General features: G+C 37.5%; 2 protein-coding genes across 6 annotated transcripts; both read left to right on the forward strand.

Annotated features, from left to right (window-relative positions):
- Positions 1-12212: 12212 nt before the first annotated feature.
- Positions 12213-15048, forward strand: LOC104235586 (mitotic-spindle organizing protein 1A-like). Of its 5 annotated transcripts, none has more exons than XM_070171110.1 (3): positions 12237-12346; positions 12447-12684; positions 15033-15048. In XM_070171110.1, exon 2 carries the CDS (start codon positions 12456-12458, stop codon positions 12669-12671), a length of 216 nt encoding a protein of 71 aa, XP_070027211.1. In that variant the 5' UTR covers positions 12237-12346; positions 12447-12455; the 3' UTR covers positions 12672-12684; positions 15033-15048. The 5 variants fall into 5 exon arrangements, with proteins under 5 accessions (XP_009787688.1, XP_070027211.1, XP_009787687.1 ...); XM_009789385.2 differs by lacking the exon at positions 15033-15048 and adding an exon at positions 13592-13896; XM_009789384.2 differs by lacking the exon at positions 15033-15048 and adding an exon at positions 12807-12920.
- A 2172-nt stretch (positions 15049-17220) lies between these two features.
- Positions 17221-18267, forward strand: LOC104235587 (inositol-tetrakisphosphate 1-kinase 2-like). The gene has a single exon (XM_009789387.1). The coding sequence runs from the start codon at positions 17221-17223 to the stop codon at positions 18265-18267; it is 1047 nt and encodes a 348-aa protein (XP_009787689.1).
- Positions 18268-20578: the final 2311 nt, after the last annotated feature.

Consider the following 20578-nt stretch of genomic DNA (forward strand, 5'->3'; position numbering starts at 1 on the left):
GTCTGCTGCAGGAAAACAAAGGATTGATGATGGCAGCAAGATGCACCGCCATGGAAGTCACCAAAAACCGGGGCAGAAAATTTTCTGCCGATTGTCGAAAATTTTCTCGGAAGAACGGGGAAACAATTTCAATACATTTTAAGTTTTAGGTCGCCCACCAGTATAATGCGGGAATACATTTAAGTTCTAGGTCGCCCACCAGTATAATGCGGGAATACTTTTACGTTCTAGGTCGCCCACCAGTATAATGCGGGAATACTTTTAAGTTCTAGGTCGCCCACCAGTATAATGCGGGAATACATTTAAGTTCTAGGTCGCCCACCAGTATAATGCAGGAATACTTTTAAGTTCTAGGTCGCCCACCAGTATAATGCGGGAATACTTTTAAGTTCTAGGTCGCCCACCAGTATAATGCGGGAATACATTTAAGTTCTAGGTCGCCCACCAGTATAATGCGGGAATACTTTTAAGTTCTAGGTCGCCCACCAGTATAATGCGGGAATACTTTTAAGTTCTAGGTCGCCCACCAGTATAATGCGGGAATACATTTAAGTTCTAGGTCGCCCACCAGTATAATGCGGGAATACTTTTATGTTCTAGGTCGCCCACCAGTATAATGCGGGAATACATTTAAGTTCTAGGTCGCCCACCAGTATAATGCGGGAATACTTTTAAGTTCTAGGTCGCCCACCAGTATAATGCGGGAATACTTTTAAGTTCTAGGTCGCCCACCAGTATAATGCGGGAATACATTTAAGTTCTAGGTCGCCCACCAGTATAATGCGGGAATACATTTAAGTTCTAGGTCGCCCACCAGTATAATGCGGGAATACTTTTAAGTTCTAGGTCGCCCACCAGTATAATGCGGGAATACATTTAAGTTCTAGGTCGCCCACCAGTATAATGCGGGAATACTTTTAAGTTCTAGGTCGCCCACCAGTATAATGCGGGAATACATTTAAGTTCTAGGTCGCCCACCAGTATAATGCGGGAATACTTTTAAGTTCTAGGTCGCCCACCAGTATAATGCGGGAATACTTTTAAGTTCTAGGTCGCCCACCAGTATAATGCGGGAATACATTTAAGTTCTAGGTCGCCCACCAGTATAATGCGGGAATACTTTTAAGTTCTAGGTCGCCCACCAGTATAATGCGGGAATACTTTTAAGTTCTAGGTCGCCCACCAGTATAATGCGGGAATACATTTAAGTTCTAGGTCGCCCACCAGTATAATGCGGGAATACTTTTAAGTTCTAGGTCTCCCACCAGTATAATGCGGGAATACATTTAAGTTCTAGGTCGCCCACCAGTATAATGCGGGAATACTTTTAAGTTCTAGGTCGCCCACTAGTATAATGCGGGAATACATTTAAGTTCTAGGTTGCCCACCAGTATAATGCGGGAATACTTTTAAGTTCTAGGTCGCCCACCAGTATAATGTGGGAATACATTTAAGTTCTAGGTCGCCCACCAGTATAATGCGGGAATACTTTTAAGTTCTAGGTCGCCCACCAGTATAATGCGGGAATACTTTTAAGTTCTAGGTCGCCCACCAGTATAATGCGGGAATACTTTTAAGTTCTAGGTCGCCCACCAGTATAATGCGGGAATACATTCAAGTTCTAGGTCGCCCACCAGTATAATGCGGGAATACTTTTAAGTTCTAGGTCGCCCACCAGTATAATGCGGGAATACTTTTAAGTTCTAGGTCGCCCACCAGTATAATGCGGGAATACTTTTGTTTGAGTCATTGAGGTTTTATTTTTGCAGACGCATTTGCTAACAAGAGTTCTGTTTTACCCGTAGGAGATGCACATCCTAGTCTAGTCTTTAGTTTACTCATCATTGCATCAGTAGTATAAATGAGTTACAATTTTGCTAACGACTCACGAATCTTCCCAGTACACACTGGGTTAGGAAATTTTGTTTGTTTTGTTTGTTTTGGTTGTCAGGGACCCGCCTGTAGAACGGATGTTGTTGTATGCCAAAGAAAAATAGAAGTCAGGCGTCCACCTGGAGAACAAGGACAAAGAAAAGAAGAAATCAGGCGTCCACCTGGAGAACAAGGACAAAGAAAAATAGAAATCAGGCGTCCACCTGGAGAACAAGGACAAAGAAAAGAAGAAATCAGGCGTCCACCTGGAGAACAAGGACAAAGAAAGAAGAAATCAGGCGTCCACCTGGAGAACAAGGACAAAAGAAATAGAAATCAGGCACCCACCTGGAGAATAAGGGAATACAATTGAAGTATTGAAGTCAAAAGCCCGCTCATATGAGAAAGGAGCACACTCATAATCAATAAAGCAGAGGAATACAACAGGAATCCCCAGCAAGAAGCAATAAAAATCCCCAGCATTCACAAAAGGCTGGTCAGAAAAGAGAAAAACAAAAAGGGAGAAAAACACGAAAGTGGAGAGCAAATGTGGTCTGCTCAAGAACTAGCACCTACAACTAGCAAGTATCAAGGTTCAGATCCAAAGTCTGCGTGAAGCACCATTCAAGACTCAAGACCAAGCTTCAGAAGACTTAAGAGATAGGAATCCTTGTAACTAGTAGCTGATAGGCTTAGTTAGTCTTTTTTTCAGTTTCATTTTTGTTGTAATGACAGGACCGCGGACCGGAACCTCAACGGAACGGCACCTCGATCGGCTCCCCACCTCGGTACACTTCACTATCTCTCTCATCCCGAACTACACGTGGCCTGATTCCTGTATAACCAAGGATATGTAGGCAGCTCAGATACCAGGGCTCGGTCACATTCCCTCCCTTTCCTTAAGTGTAGTCCGTCCAAGTAATGGTCGGGTCAAAAACACGTCTAGTCGTTCTTTGTCGGAAAACTCTTCGTGTTTCCAGTCAAAGAGGGGCAGCTGTAAGCACGTGATTTTTGACCCTCCCCGAGAATTTTCACATTTTTAGCGTGAATATGTGAAATTGGGTCTAGTATAGCTATTTTAACTATTTTTACTTTATTTCGTTGCAAAAAGAAAATTTCAAAAAAAATATATAAATTTTAGTTTATGTATCTCTCATAAACTTGAAAAATACAAAAATTGCACTTTATTTTTGTACTTTATATAATTTCGAAAATTACAAAAAAATCATAATTCTATTAATGTTTTGTAGTCGCTTTAATTTTGGAAAAATACAAAAAATAAAATATATTACTTTATATTTTTGTCTTTATTAAAAAACGAAAATTACAAAAAAATAGTTTTATTAATATTCTATAGTCATTTTAACTTTGAAAAATACAAAAGAATATTGCTTCATATTTTATCTTAATATTTAAAAAATGAAAATTACAAAAATAGTTTTATTAATATGTTGTAGCTATTTTAAATCTTGAAAAATACTTAAAAAGATATAGTTTTGTTTAAATACTAATCTTATTTTTGGTAGTTATTTTGCTTACATAGGACTAGTTAAGCAACGTGTTCCTATTTCTCGGGTCCGGGCAAAAGAATAATATTCGGGTTTAAACTACCCGGTTTTAGGCCTAATTTTCGGACCTAACCCATAATAAACCGTGTCCAGGACACGTGGGGAACCCCACCACGCGTGGGGGACATATGCCTCGAACCCCACCACGCGTGGGGCTCATTTTCATGGGCATTGTGTTACAAAACACGGACAAAAGCCAACAGAAAAGGGGGGACTCGAAAAATTGGGAGGGAGACTACTGTTCATCGTCTTCTTCTTCTTCAAAAGAAGAAGAAGAAACCCTAGCGTGAAATAACCCAGGACGACCTCCCCCAGCGTCCAAAACTCCAGCCCAGTCCGTCGACCTCCGCCAAAACCACCGTCAACCTCCCAGCTGCCCATCAACAAACCACTGTTCCTCCGTCTCCTTTGGAAAACCTAAAACACCCTACTGTCCAAACCCTCCGTCTCACCACCTCCATTAACGCCACCACCCTCACGTCCAAAACCTTCAACCAACCCACCTGCTCCGACGACACCATCTCCCTCGTCGTCTCGCAACCAGTCCGTCGACCACTGCCCGACGACCAAACAACCAGTCGCACCCCCACGCACCATCTCCGTCGACCCACTGCCAACCTGCAACCACCCATCACCAAACGACCACTCCGTCCCGGCCAGCTGACCCTCTCCGTCTCGCCTGCATCGTCAACAAACACCCAAACCCCACGTCCCAAGGAGTAGTCGACAAAAAAAACCAGTCCACCAAAACCTCCGACCACCCTAAACCATCGTCAAACAACCATCACCCCGTCGAGCAGCAGCTGTTGCTGTGTAACCTGCCCCAGTGCCACGACCAACAGCAACATCCAGTTTCCCTGTCGTTTCCTCACGCCCAGCAGTGGAACAAACGACCACTGAACACCGTCCAAACACCCCTGCTCCAGCTATACTGTCCAAACGCGACCACCACTGCTTCAGCTGATGTTATCGTTGTTCTTTCACTGTTGTCGTGCGGTCCGTTGAGGTCGACTTTGTTCGTCGAGGTCCGGCGCGTCGAGTCCGTCCGTTGAAGTCGATGTTGAGGTTCGGTCCATGGCTCTATGCGTTTCTGTTTATTCAGGTTAGTAAACCTCGATGTATTAGATAAATAAACTTACGTTGAATGTTTGAGATGCAATATAAAAATTGGTATGGAAATTTTCTGCCTATGTTTCATTGTCTGCATTTTGGTTCATTCTCATGTTATGTTATTCTTATTTATTTGATGACGTTTAATTAAGTTTGACTAGTTGTTCTATGACACAAGTTTGACGTTAATTTGTTCGTCCTTTACTTCGCTTAGTTCATTCAAAAAAATTATTATTAGTACATGTTATTACTAATCCCGAAATACTCATTCGCTAAAACTCTTTTATTAAATCTCTAACAAGTTATGAGATTTTAGTTGTAAAGAAGCTGTAAGGTTTAGTATGGTTAAAAGCGTAAAAATGGCATCCCTTTAAAAATAAAAATAAAATAAAATAAATAAATAAATAAATAAATAATAATAATAAAAAAAATAAAATGAGACGAGCCTCGCCAAATGAAAGGGACAAATTGCGGGGCCCTCACAAAGTATATGTATTAAATACTTAGATTCCGGGATGGGTCGTTTAGCAAATTTCACGGCCCTACCCCAAAATAATAATGCGCTAGTTGCTTTAGGCGCGCCTTTAATAATGTTATCTCCCTAAGCTCGGGTGCACATTTATGTGACCCAAATCCAAATCTCAACGGAGTCGAAATATGTCTCTAGTCACGGGCGCATTGATTGTGGCGTGGCCCGAGATGCATTTCCATGACGTTGCAAATTCTTTAAAAAATAAGAATGAGATGAGCCTCGCCGAATAAAAATACAAATTGCGGGGCCCTCAGTAAATACTTGTTTAAAATTACTTAGAATTCAGGAGGGTCGTTTAGCGAATTTCGCGGCCTCCGCAAAATAATAACGCGATAGTCTCTTTAGGCGCGTGTTTAATAATTTACTTTCTTAAGCTCGGGTGTGCATTTCATGCGACCCAAATCCAAATCCTAAAACATCAAATAAAATATGTTTCGGATTGTGGGTGCATTTCATGTGACACAGTCCAAAGATATATTTTAAGCGATGTTCACATTCTTATAAAAACAATAATAATAAAGCGGTTAAAAGATAAATTTGCACATAAGTTCATATTGTATTAAAAATCAGATAAATAAGCCAAATATAACAGTTGAGCGACCGTGCTAGAACCACGGAACTCGGGAATGCCTAACACCTTCTCCCGGGTTAACAGAATTCCTTATCTAGATTTCTGGTACGCAGACTGTAATATAGAGTCATTCTTTTCCTCGATTCGGGATTAAAATTGGTGACTTGGGACACCCTAAATCTCCCAAGTGGCGACTCTGAAATAAATAAACCAATCCCGTTTCGGTTGTCCTTTAATTGGAAAAAACTCCCCTGCGCCCCCTCGGGCGCGGAAAAAGGAGGTGTGACACTATTATGAATAGCTAAGTTGTTATCTAGAGTTTTGATAGAACCTTTTGTAGGATAAATTCTTGTTATGTTTTTATATAATTGAGCCATAGTATAATCTCTATTTGTTCAACTACGTTCTTATTGTAGTTAATTGAAGAGCTCTCAATTAGTTGTGCCTATTTAGTATGCATAACTCGGGAGAGAGTGCATATTTAGGTAATTGTTGAACAACACCACTCCCAGAGTATATGAGGGATCAATAACCGAGGGTTTAAAGGCGGGATTAGGGATAACGAAGCCTTGGGTGCGATCTGAAGTGAGCTGTATCAAAAGCCAGCTAGCGTAGCTCGGGAGAGTGCGTCTAGTAAATTGTCGTGATTACTCGGGAGAGATTTACGGTAATAAGAGTGCTCATGATCGGTAGAGAATACTTAGGCGAAATTATAGAAGACATAGCGGGAAGGATTCCGACAATTGGGGAAATCATAACTCTAGACCTCCTTAATCTTGTCTCTAACTCTTAGTATCTTTAGTTGTTAATTTATTATTTTAATTTGTTAATCAATTAGTTAAACACAAGAATCTAAATATCTATAAGTTAGGAACTGTTCAAGCTTGTCTTCTTGGTGATAGTGAACAGTTGTAGCCAAACCTTAGTTCTCTGTGGGATTCGACTCCGGACTTGTAAACCGGATTATATTTGCAATGACTGCATTGTCCTTTCTATAAGGCATAGTTGGGCGTGATCAAATTTTTGGCGCATTTGCCGGGGAACTAATGGTGTAGTTGTAGGTGTACATATTGCTAGGTTTCAAGTTTGAACTTTTATTTTTATTTTTTGTATTTGATTTTTTTTGTTTTGTTTTGTTGATTTAAAAAAACATGGCATCATTGAATTATGAAATTTTTGATGTTGGTAATTCTACTTTTAATCCTCCTTACGAATATTGTGATGAAAACTACCCTTGGCAAAATTATCAAAATGTTCCCGAGAGCGAGTTATGTGCACCAACTCAATCTTATGTGTGGAATGCGTGTGATATGTGTGGTGGTCAAGATGGTCACTTTCATGGTTGTGCTTATATTTTTTATCTTCCCCCAACCCCTTATTATGATGATTCTACGTTTTCTTGTGAGGATAACAGGAACAAAGAACCTAGGGAAGCTGACCTAAAGAAGATCGAAGATATGTTAAAGTGCATTATAGAACAACAAAGTAAAATACAACTGCATGTAGAAAGGCAAGATGAAACTATTCGCAACTTAGAGGCTCAAGTGAGTCAACTAGTTGAAGCTTTTAATGCTCAATATGTCAATATTATGGATAGTAGCCGGGAGCAATTTGCATTAGAGACGAAAATTGAGGTGCCAATGGAGGGATCCAAAGTAGAACCCCAACACTCTAACCATCTAGATTTTGAGAATGCCGATGTCGTAGAGGAGATACTAGAGTCAACCAAGGATATTGAGGATACATATTTAGTTGACTCTATTGTCATTAGTGTTGAGAATGTAGAATGTCCCAATGTTCATGTAGTTGAGCGCATTGGTCCTCACTCCAAGCATTTTTCCACATTGTGTTTAGATGATGATATGAAAATAGAGTCGTCCGAGCCACTTGAGGAGTCAAGGAATGAGGAACAAAGTGCTTACATTCTGGAATTCTTCTTTCCAGAAAGTCGGGATTACACACCTCATCTAAAGGCCAAGAAGTGCAGAATACTACATTATTTTATTGGGCCAGTCAGATTCGTTCCACCGCCCCATGACCATAATCATAAGCTTGAATCAAAACTTGGGGTTCAATTTATAAACTCGAGGAGGAGGCAAAAAGTGATCCGCGTCGTGCCGCGACGTTAAATTAAGCGCTTGTTGGGAGGCAACCTAACTTTATTGCTTTCTTTTATTTATTTTTTATTTTTTTTAATTGTATTATTTTTATAGTGTCAATTTTTTATTTTCTAGGAGCATGGAAATCCAAGGTATTGGAAGGATGCAACAACAAACCAAATGGTTGAAACTAAGTGTGAGGTACCCGCACAAAGGACCAAACTTGGGAGAAGTCTTAATACCCCATGAGCTGTTAATGTTTCGGCTTTTGGCCTACCAGGGAGTCTCTTTTACCCTTTTTATTAGTTATGGTGTGCATTAGGGACAATGCACAATTTTAAGTGTGGGGTGAGAAGATTATCTGGGTGACTTTCTATGCTATTTTAGTTGTGTTAGTTTAATTGAACAATTTTTTTTTTAAAATAGAAAAGATTGGACTTTTCCCGACGATGGATCTATTAGACAATTTTCTTGAGGGGTTTAAGTCTAAAGAAAAAGTACCAAAAGATTTTCTTTTGTTAAGTAGTGTAATAATTACCCCTTGGTTTTTCTTTAAACCACGGTTCTTTTCCAAGGGTTTTATTTGAACCGGGTGTAGTTAGTTTTTTTTGGGAGTAGGAGCCATTGTGTTGTGTTTTGAAGTGAAGCAATATCTCTTGACTTTGTTATGCCTTGAGAATAATGAGTACTTTGGTTGTGATGCTTAGGCTCAGTTTTTGACTCTTGTAGAAGTACCTTAAATTGTATGATCTTAACCTTGCTTAACTGCTTTGACTAGAGTGTCTTGATGACCCAATCTTGAGTGAGTCATGTGCCATGTGTGTGTAAGGATTTGTTATATTCTGTGCATTGCATTTGATGCCTAGAACTTGCCCCGTGTGTTTGCAAAGCCAAATAGTAGTTTTATTCAGTCTAGGAAGTGATATAGGCATTTCTTTGTTGAGCCAGATATGTATATTTTACCCACCTAATTGTTATGTATCGTAGTTAACCCCTTTGAGCCTATAATCTTATTTCTTTGGCAACCACATTACAAGCCTTACCCATTTGTTTGAATTAACCATCTATTTGAACAATTGTAACCTCTCATGAGTACTTGAATTGTTTATGAACTTTGTAAAAGTTAAAGTGTGGGGTGGTTGGTTTGACTTTTGAGTGGAACTAATGAAATAAGGAGAAAATGTGCATTGATTTGAAAAGCAAGAGCCACTTGAATGAAAAAGAAAAGAATGAAAAAAAAATAATATAATTGTATTGTTGTGAAAAAAAAATATTCTTTGATAGTGGTGACTCTTGATATAATTGTGCTTAAATAATTTGGGAGTTGATGTATATTGATGTGAAGGTGGAGTTTGGCTTGACATAAGTATGGGGTTTGAATGTTAAAGTATATGTATTAAAGTGCTAAGGGAGTTGTAGTCACTCTTATATCTAAATATATCCTACCTGTCCCGTAGCCTACATTACAACCAAACAAAGTCCTAATTGATCCTAGATTGAATGAGCTCCATTAGTAGAGTAGTACACTACGGACAAACTTATGGTGCATCTTTTGTGGCATATGAATGTTATTTCTGAGAGTGAGTGAATTCTTTCTATCTTGAGTTCCTAAGTGTTCTTAAATTTTATTGTGTGGAACTACTCTCTTTTGTTGTGTGAGGGCACTTGATTCATGAAGGAAAGGTAATGTCAGTGACCTCTATGTTAGAGTAAGTAGGTGAATTGTGAATAATGCGTGGTACTTATGAGTCAAATCTTGAGGTGAAGATGTTACGCTTTTGTGCTTAGTCTATTTTAAATACTCTTGGTGTGATGAGTTAGGAGAATTGTTTAAAAAGGTCGTGTCTATAAAAAAAAGTATAGTTTGATTGCTCGAGGACGAGCAATGGTTTAAGTGTGGGGTGTTGATGATAGGCTATAATTACGTATTTTAGTCGATTATTACACTCTAATTTACTGCACTTTAGTTGAGTTTGCGCTTTAATCGCTAGTGTTTTGCACTAATTGTGTGTTTTATGCCTTGTAGGTGTGATTACGAGCTATATAGATGTTATGTAATGAATTTAAGTGGTTTGGAGCTTTGAAGTCTGAGTAATAGCTCAATGAATTAAGTCGGGATCGCGTTCGGGGATCAACGGATGATAAAACAACAAAACGAAAACTCGAAGAGGCATATTGTGCACTTTCTAGTAAAATAGACATAACTTCTTACTCCGAACTCCATTTGAGCTCCACAATATATTATTGGAAAGCTAACTCAAAGGACTACAATTTTCATGTTTTACGTTTTTCCAAATTCCAAATGGAACAGGGTCAAAAACCGCGACCGCGGCAGAACCGCGACGGAGGGCAGTCGCGGACAACTGAAGAATCTGAGAGGGTGTTTGGCCGCGGTTCCGGCGCGACCGCGGTGGAACCGCGGCAGGATGTGTAAATTTCAGGGACCAAAGTGCAAAACACGGGATTTTAAGCCCTAAACCCTATATTAAACCAAGGAAGCCGGCCAAGAACAAGAAGAGGACATATTTTTGACATAGATTTGACCTAAGGAGGCAGAGACACAATAGGAGCAAGGCTTGAGAATTCTTCCACGAGTTTTTTCCTTCCTCTTCCTATTTTTCATTATTAGTTATGACTTTTAGTATTGTAGTTTTACATACTATTATGAATAGCTAAGTTGTTATCTAGAGTTTTGATAGAACCTTTTGTAGGATAAATTATTGTTATGTTTTTATATAATTGAGCCGTAGTATAATCTCTATTTGTTCAACTACGTTCTTATTGTAGTTAATTGAAGAGCTCTCAATTAGCTGTGCCTATTTAGTGTGCATAACTCGGGAGAGAGTGCATATTTAGGTAATTGTTGAACAACACCACTCCCAGAGTATATGAGGGATCAATAACCGAGGGTTTAAAGGCGGGATTAGGGATAACGAAGCCTTGGGTGCGATCTGAAGTGAGCTGTATCAAAAGCCAGCTAGCGTAGCTCGGGAGAGTGCGTCTAGTAAATTGTCGTGATTACTCGGGAGAGATTTACGGTAATAAGAGTGCTCATGATCGGTAGAGAATACTTAGGCAAAATTATAGAAGACATAGCGGGAAGGATTCCGACAATTGGGGAAATCATAACTCTAGACCTCCTTAATCTTGTCTCTAACTCTTAGTATCTTTAGTTGTTAATTTATTATTTTAATTTGTTAATCAATTAGTTAAACACAATAATCTAAATATCTATAAGTTAGGAACTGTCCAAGCTTGTCTTCTTGGTGATAGTGAACAGTTGTAGCCAAACCTTAGTTCTCTCTGGGATTCGATTCCGGACTTGTAAACCGGATTATATTTGCAATGACCGCATTGTCCTTTTTATAAGGCATAGTTGGGCGTGATCAACGCGCATACACTAACACTAGTATTTATACAAAAGGTTAATTTTTAACACAAAGTGTCAAGTAAAATGATTGTCACCCTTTCGAAATGAACGGGATACAAGTATCTTCTAAATTTTGGACGAGACCAAGCAACAGAATGCAGAAATCTGTTTGAATTGTTTCAAGAATTCTGCACTCCCTTCCCAAAGTTATGAAAACGACGTAACAAGTTTGTAAACCCAAATTGTAGTTAAGTTTGAAGTTTGTTCTATCAAAATTTTTAGTCCATCCTATTAGGATGCACCGAGCATTTTTGATATTTCTCGACAATTTTAATAATTTATGTTCGTTAAATTTAATGAGAACTATGAAAAGAAAAAATATAACCAAAAAGCCCAGAAAGTCCCATTAAATCCTAAAATGTAAGTGTTCTATCAAAATTTTTAGTCCATCCTAATAGTATACACTGAGCATTTTTGATATTTCTCGACAATTTTAATAATTTATGTTCGTTAGATTTAATGAGAACTATGAAAAGAAAAAATATAACCAAAAAGCCCAAAAGTCCCATTAAATCCTAAAATGTAACACAAAAACTGCACTAGACAAATGACATAAAAAAATAGTAGAGTACATTTTACAAAGATGCACCAAACTAGAAATATATCAAAAATTACAGAAACTATAATAGTTATACTTCTAAATGCGAGTTCCGTTATTTTTTTCCATAAGTTTCCGTCAAATTTGACAGATACCGTTTATTAAATATTTGAGGGAGACCAAAAATATTAACTTCTTGACAAATATATACTTAAGACTACTTTTGAACTTACTCTCAAACATGAGGGACCATTTTTCTCATTTTCTCCTAATAATAGCACTAATGGAAACAATCTCTTGGACAAATGTAGGATAAAATTGCGTAGCATAAATTCTTGTGGTCCTCGGACCCGCCATAGCGAAAACTTAGTATACCGGCTGTCATTTCTCTCCTCACCAAAATATTTCAACAAAATCTAGCGAAACTAGAGTATTTCCAAATTTAAGGGACCATATATGTAAAAGAAAAGAAAAAGGAAAAATAAAAAGAAAACCACTTCCCCCAAGTCCAACTACATACTATTTGTCAAATGGCGATCCGCCCAAATCTTTGCCCGTTCGCAGTGCAGCTATTTTGAAGCAGCAACCTTCTATCCTCGATTCACATAAAGGAAGCAAAATCCCAAGTAAATTTTCAGTTCCCCATTCCTTGGGCTCTAATTTAACTTTTCAGCTTAAATTCTGGGTAGTTTTCAACTTCTTATGTTCAAGTATCTGGCTTTACAGACTGTCGAAATGGATCCGGCGGCAGCACGTACAGCACGTGATTCTCTAGAGCTGGTATTTCATATGTCAAATATTCTGGACACAGGCCTCGATCGTCACACTCTTTCTGTTCTGATTTCCCTCTGCGATTTGGGTTTTAACCCTGAGGCATTGGCTGCTGTTATTAAGGAGCTTCGTCAAGAAAACCCGTCTTCTTCTTCTGAGCAAAGGACGCTGGCTCCATAATTGCCTTAGCCAGGTTAATCTTTAAAATACCACTCTATTACTGTTAGTGGAATTATCAAATTTATTCATGGGCATTTTGTTTTATTTCCCCCCCTTTTTTTGGGCATTAAACACTAGGTGATGTATTATTTACAGGCTTATTTGGATATGCTCTTCTGTTTTTACTGACTGTATGTTCTTGTAAGGTATGTTAGCTGATAATTATTGACTTTCTTTCTAGTGTAAGAGATTATTGTAGTTCAATCCAAAGATTGGGTATTTTATAATCTGCCAACTGGTTCAATTAAAAAGCTGATGCCAAGTTCTTATGTTGCAGTGAGGTGTGTTATTTCCCATGTAAACCAAGAATGACAAACTAAGACACTAAATTATTTGGCCGTCGAGCAATTCTTACTGCATAAACATTGTAGACGGGCTGTTATCTAGGTAGGAATTGCTTTGCTAGTTTTTTTAGAATGAGAGTTGTTTAAATATGTATTGTCCACATGCTATATTGTGTGAGTTGGAATTGCTTTGCTAGATTGCTTTGCCTCTACCTTCATAAGGTCGGCGGTATGCGTAAATACTACCCTCCCCAGACCCTACTTGTGGGATTTCACTGGTTTTGTTGTTGTTACTACATGTATCGTCTATTGCTATGTAGTGCTGCCTTCTAAGCTACAATACCACAGGGTTTATATAAAACTCGATGAGGACTACAGGGTCTTTGTTCCATATTCAGTCTCATATTCAACTTTTGCAATTGGGATGTACTCTCGAAAATGTTGGCCGCCTCATCTTTGGTTGTGCATTTATTTGTTTTTTTACCCTTGGGATGCTAAACATTTTGTTCTCGAGCATGGATGTTTATCTCATCCTCAACATGGTTGTGATAAGTTTAGTTTACAATTTAAAATAAATGGTACAACCGTTTTTGTCAGGGAAGAGATATATTGAAGTAATGAACTGTGAACTGAAGCAACTCCTGAAGTGACATTGAGTCATAGTTCAAGTATTGTCTCATTTTGAGGATCACTGTAAACTGTAAAGTACTTTTGACTTCTCATATCTAGATCAGTTCCACTTAATCTTGCACTCTCTTGATTACCATGTAGACTTTGAACTAGCGTGACTGATGCATGATCTTGTGTACACAAAGGCATTCTTGCAGAGTCTGATATCACATTTACAAAATCTTGTATCAAATTGGTGTCACTGAAAACATATGAATGATTTTGAGGTATGATCTTGTTTGTCTTCTCAATCGACGTCACCCAGCTTAATATGATTTTTTTCTGACCAAAAGTACTTCCTCCTCCTGTGGGTTCCTATAAACAGCTAGCTCATGTTATCGCGCAAAAAAGCAAATTGACATAAAATAAGAACCATTATACATGATCTATCTGCTAAAGATATTTGTCTCCTAAGCGCGTATCCTTTCCTTCTATTGTAACATTAGTTCCTCATCAGACGTAGCTATCTATCTAAAAGCTACGGAAATGAAATGAACTGATAGTATGCATTATAATATGTGAGCTTGCGTTATTTGTAATTACATCTATGGGCGTGCAAGAGAAATGCACAGAAGTGCCTTTGGTCTCTCTCTCATACCCACACACACACAAAAAAATAAAAAAATAAATTCCAATCTACATAATAGGCCGTCTACAATGTTTAAACAGTAAGAATAGCTCAATGGCCAAATAATTTAGTGTCTCAGTTTTGTCATTCTTGGTTTACATGGGAAATAACACACCTCACTGCAACATAAGAACTTGGCATCAGTTTTTTAATTGAACCAGTTGGAAGATTATAAAATACCCAATTCCCCATAACAAATTTCGGTCTTAGAAATATGATGTGTTGCTCTGGAGCTTGGAGAAATGGTGAGGCAGGAGCTGGTATCATCAATCATCATCCCTGATCATTATTGAGAGATTTGTTGCTGCTTTTATATGGTTCTCGTAAAAGAATGATTTTGTTGATCTAGGCCAATGGTCAGTATAGGATGACTAAGTAATGTCCTTCACAGTTATGCGTTTTGCCAACAATGAAAAACTAAAGAACTAGGGGGAAACAATAAAGGGACAGGAAAGAAATGAAAAACCTTTAATTTGTGCATCTTAAACTTAAAGTAGTAGAAACTGCAGAGCTTGCTGTGGAGAGTTCGTTGGAAGCTTGAGGTAAACAAATTTCTTGTGCTTTTCATCCCAATGGACTCTTAATTGGTTTTTGTGAACACGAGACCCGGTTTCAAATCACGATACACAGAATCATGCATATCATAACGTATACGCAACTATGTATGCTGAGACAAAATTTGAGTAACACAAATTTTGGTTCCTTGATGCAAGAAAACTAACTTTATTCCTCTACTTTCAGAGTGCACACCATTCTTGCTTTGAATTGATTAGCCGATTGTGGAATCAACGGTTGCAGTTGTTGACCTTTGCTTGATCATTCTCCATGTCTTGGATGTATTTTTTTTTTTTGGTGGTGGTGGGTTAGGGGGGGGGGGATGTACTAGAATACTTGAGCTCAACAACAACAAACCCAGTTTAATCCTACAGGTGGGGTCTGGGGAGGGTAGTGTATACGTAAATTTTAACCCTACCTAATGAATGTAAAGAGACTAATTCCGATAGACCCTCGGGTCAGGAAAAGGTGAGAAGAAAAAGAAGTAGTAGTAGTAGTAGTAGTACCAATTAGTAACAATAGTAAAATATGATAACTGAAGCGAACGAAATAATATGATATAAGAGATATAAGAACATAAAAATACGAGAGAGCTACTAATACTACTGGTAAGGAAAGAGGAAGCTCTCAACTGCCTACTAATCTTCTACCATAATTTTTTACCTCCAAAATCTCATAGTTGTAAAAAAAATGAAAATATTGTCAAAGAAAGATACAATAAGAATTCAAACTGTACTCAAGATTCCTTACTTTTTTCAAGAACAATACACAATATATTAAAGTTCAATTTTCATTAACTATTTTTAGTTAGTCAGATTTGCTTTAGTGAAATAAAGAGTGACAACATGGTTTGTCAAACTGCTATTTACTATGCCCTTTCTTTTTCAATTAGGCAACAATTATTTCTTTACTAAATCCTATAGAGACAAGCTTTTGCGTATACGTGCCTACCTCGTGGTAAACATGTCCTTTTAATCTTATAGGTAAGATTTGGTTTAACCAAACTTAAATCATCTGACATGGCCTGTTTGGTAGTTTCTATAGAAACCAAGTGAGGGTGTCAATTTTGGTGGAGGTTTGGCTAAATAAGGGTAGGTTAAAATAGATTTTGTTAATAAATGAGTCACAACTCAAGTCATCTAAATTTTGTTAGGTCCGAATGACAGTTTCAATTTGAGCTAAATAACAAGTCATAATCGGCTAACTTAATTGAATATTACTATTATTATTTTTTTTAATAAATAATCAAATCATATTTACTTGAATAGTTTGATATGGTCAATTTAACTCAAACTGAAGATGGATTAATTTGACCCTATCAAACTATTCAGTGCAACTCGTTCAAACATATGGATTAATATATCAAATTAATCCATCTTCAGTTTGATTTAAATTCAAGTAACTCAAATTGAAGATGAATAGTGTGATATATATCATATGTTGAACGAGTTGCACTGAAATTGACATATCACATGTTGAGCGAATTATTAGACTAAATTTGACGCAGCCTGAGGAAAACTGACGTTGGTGCGACACTGTAAAATCCAGCGCATCTTTCCACCGCGTGGGCATATTCTCACAGATTTACTTATTTTTCCAGTTATATACATACTTTTATTTTAGAAAGCTTTCCATTTCTATTGCATGCCTCGTTTTTTTTCCTTTCTTCATTCTATTGCATGCATCGTTGCAAAGTGTCAAAGTAAAGGACGGCCAAATACAATTTAAAACATAGAGAAAATAAAAGTGGGGATTCCCAAATCTTCTCATTCCTAGAGCAGCTCCACGTGAATACTCACCCTTTTGATAATCTCAAGGTACACTTTGAACAAAGCCATTTATTGAATATTGCATGTTGTTCATCTTCTTATTCCTATTTATAGTTTAAAAATAAAAAGCTATCTATTTTCTACTATTGCTATGTTGTAATATGCTTATTCGCATTTTCGCTTTAAACAAAAGCTAAATTTATTTTATTTCCATTCCCATCTTTTCTTCTGCTTATTCGCACTTAATTACACTTTACAACGTAGCTACCTAATTATTATTCCAAATAACAATACGTAGCTATTTTCTATTGCTATGCATGTTGTCTTTTGGCTTATTAATTCGTGTTATTACACTTTAAACAAAGTTACGTCCATTTTCAATTGCCATGCATGTCGTTTTCTGCTTTTAATTCCCACTTACACTTTTAAAAAGCTAACTACTCCATTTCTTATTGCCATATTATCCTTCCTCTGCATGTCCATAAATACACCCTCAATACCAATCCCATACTCCACACTCACTAACCTTCAATTTCTAAAATCCTTTCGTTAAATAAAATCTTCATCTCATTTCACCATTTCTATATTTTCCTCTTTGTGTAGCCATGTCTGAATCTTTAGCTGGAGAGAGATTTCGAATTGGTTACGCTCTTGCACCTAGAAGCGTCAGCAGCTTTATCCAAGATTGTCTCCTCATTCACGCCAAAGAACATGGCGTTGATCTCATTCCTATCGATCTCGACAAACCATTGGTCGAACAAGGTCCGTTTGATTCTGTTTTTCACAAACTCTATGACTCAGAGTGGAAGAAACAGTTGGAAGAATTCTCCCTCAAAAACCCAACTTCCATAATCGTCGACCCGATTGAATCTATCGAGAAGCTACACAATCGAGTATCCATGCTCGACGTAGTCAGTCAATTGAAAATGGAGAATCTTGGTATTCCGCAGCAAGCTTTCGTTAATTCAAACGATTCTGAATTATCATTGCATGACGTTGTCGCTCGTGAGGGGTTGAAATTTCCCATAATTGCAAAGGCGATGCTCGCAAATGCAACAGCTGACGCTCACCAGATGTATTTAGTATTAAACCAAGACGGATTAAACGGAATTAAACCACCAACTGTATTACAGGAATTCGTGAACCACGGGGGAGTTATATTCAAGGTTTACGTAGCTGGGGATCACGTGAAATGTGTTAAAAGGAAGTCGTTGGCTGATATAACAGAGGAGAAAATGGGAAATTCAGAGAGTTTAATTCCTTTTTCTATGATATCTTATTTTGCTGATCAAGAACAGAGTGATGAGAGTCTTACTAAAATGATGGAAGCCGCTGAGATGCCTCCTATGGGATTCATAAATGAAGTGTCTAATCAACTGAGGAATGCTATGAATCTGCATCTATTTAACTATGATATGATAAGGGATAATAGAGTTGAAAATCAATATCTTATTATTGATATTAATTACTTCCCTGGTTATGCTAAAGTGCCTGAATATGAAACTATGTTGACCCCTTGTTTTCTTGATCTTGCACAAGAGAAGCGAAGCAGAGAGACTGGTAATTTGGAGGAGAGTAAGACTCACGAGACAGATTCTAATGGTCAGAATAAGACTCATGAGACAGATTCTAATGGTCACAATATTTCCTAGTTCTACATATTTGGTCAACAATTTAGAATAAAGTACGGATTGAGATATTGGGCTTTTACTGTTTTTATTTCATTATATTGGACTTGCATGTAATGTATGGCTTAGTAACGGATTTAAGAGCCTAATATTAATAAAAATGTTTGGCATTGGGTTGGTGGAGGATTAATGGTTTTGTATAGTACTTATATCATGACAAATTAGCTCTAAATAGTCGCTCACCCAATCGATTAAACTAAAAATAGTTGGCGGGATATATAATATATGTACAATCCAATTATAGTATGTGTAATCAATACATAATCTATGTATACTGACTAGAAAAAGTAAACACTAAATTTGACTTGTTATTTGTGTAAAGATCCCATTTAGTGGAATCACTTGTTTTACAGATCATATATTCACCGAAATTAAAGTCAGAATCACAGAATTAATGCGATTGCATCTTCGTATATTAAAAAGATTTTGTCTAGGTTGAGTAATAGGGCCATGATTAGAGGCTTAATTAAGAAGTCTTAAGTCCCGAAAATTTTAATCCTAATTCAATGGCGATTCTATTTATTCTTCTTTCAGTCATTTCCATTAGTTTTCACTCTTTCACCAGAAGTACTGAAAGAAGAAAAAAAAACACCCGCATGCACTCTTTACCGACGAACTAATTCTTTATTTCTTTTTTCTATATTGAGAAGCCAAATATGGAAAATTGATAGCTCAAAGATGACATTCGATGTGACCATTTACATTCTAGATGTCTTATAATTTTTATTCAATAAATTAAAATTGTGGGGAATTTATTCATTACACAAAGCTTTAGAATGTAACCTGCATATATAATACCTTAAATAATAGATTGCCTGTTTGACGCGCTTAAAGTTGCCATAGCAACGAATTAATTCTTTCTTTCTTTTTCCTATGTTGAAAAGCTAAATGTTTAAGAATATTTAGAAAATTGATAGCTCAAAAGATGATATTCGATATTGAACGTTTGCATTCTTAGATACCTTATAATATTCAAAACTAGTAGTGTATTGGAAAAAATTGAGTTTACATATTAAAGTGATTGAAAGATGACGTGTCATGACACGTAGGCTGGTCAAAGAGTAATGATTGACAAAGAGACACGAGTTGCAACAAATACGAGCAGAGGCACAAGTGAAGGCACGAGCAGTTATTTAAAAGACTCAACACTCGTATCTATTTAAATCCAAAAATCAAAGAGAATGAATCTGACAACACAAACTTGCAATTAAATTAAAATTTGTGTTTTCGAGGCCTTAAAAACCTCATCTAGAATTACCTCGATTTGCGTGCGCAGTCCGGGCGTGTAGCTGGAAAGCCTAAATATGAAAATCTGTGAAAAATGACAAGTTTTGATTATATAATGAGCTAATTTGACTTCGGTCAATATTTTGGGTAAACGGACTCGGACCCGTGATTCTACGGTCCCGGAGGGTCCGTAGGAAAATATGGGATTTGGGCGTATGCCCGGAATCGAATTTCGAGATCCCAAGCCTGAGAAATAAATTTTCAAAGAAAATTATTTTCTGAAATTGTTTAAAGAAATTTGAAATAAAATTTGATTAGAACATGATGTTATCGGGCCCGTATTTTGGTTCCGGCGCCCGGTACAGGTCTTATATATGATTTAAGATATTTCTGTAAAATTTGGTGAAAAACGGATGTCATTTGACGTGATTCAGACTTAAATTGCTAAAGTTGATGTTTTATGGAGTTTGAGAAAAATCCTTTGATTTTGAGGTTTAAATCATTGTTATTGAGGTTATTTTGGCGATTTGATCGCACAGATAAGTTTGTATGATGTTGTTGAATTAGTACGTATGTTTGGGTAGGAGCCCCGAGGGCTCGGGTATGTTTCAGATGTGTTTCGGAAGGTTTCAGACTTAAGAAAATTTCAAGTTTTCAGCTGTTGGGTTTCTGTTACTTCCTTCTTCGCGTTCGCGGGAGTACCCACGCGAATGCGATGGGTTAATTTTTTTTGAAGGAATTTCCTTCTACGTGAACGCGTAGCTCAAGGCGAACGCGAGGCTTTGGGGGGATATCCCATCGCGAACGCGGTCCTGGCCACGAGAACTCGAAGGTTTAACCAGCCTGACCCATCGCGAACGTGAAGGGTCTGTCGCAATCGCGAAGGGCATTTTCGCCCAGTGATTTTAAAAGCCAAAAACAAAACACTTTCGGTATTTTATAAAAATTTCACAAACCTCTTCTTCTCCAAAGCTCTTAGGCGATTTTTTGAAGCATTTCTTCACCATAATCTCTTGGGTAAGTAATCTTTAACTTATTTTCTTCCATT

This window comes from Nicotiana sylvestris, chromosome 3, assembly GCF_000393655.2.
Source record: "Nicotiana sylvestris chromosome 3, ASM39365v2, whole genome shotgun sequence".
Classification (NCBI taxonomy): Eukaryota; Viridiplantae; Streptophyta; class Magnoliopsida; order Solanales; family Solanaceae; genus Nicotiana; species Nicotiana sylvestris.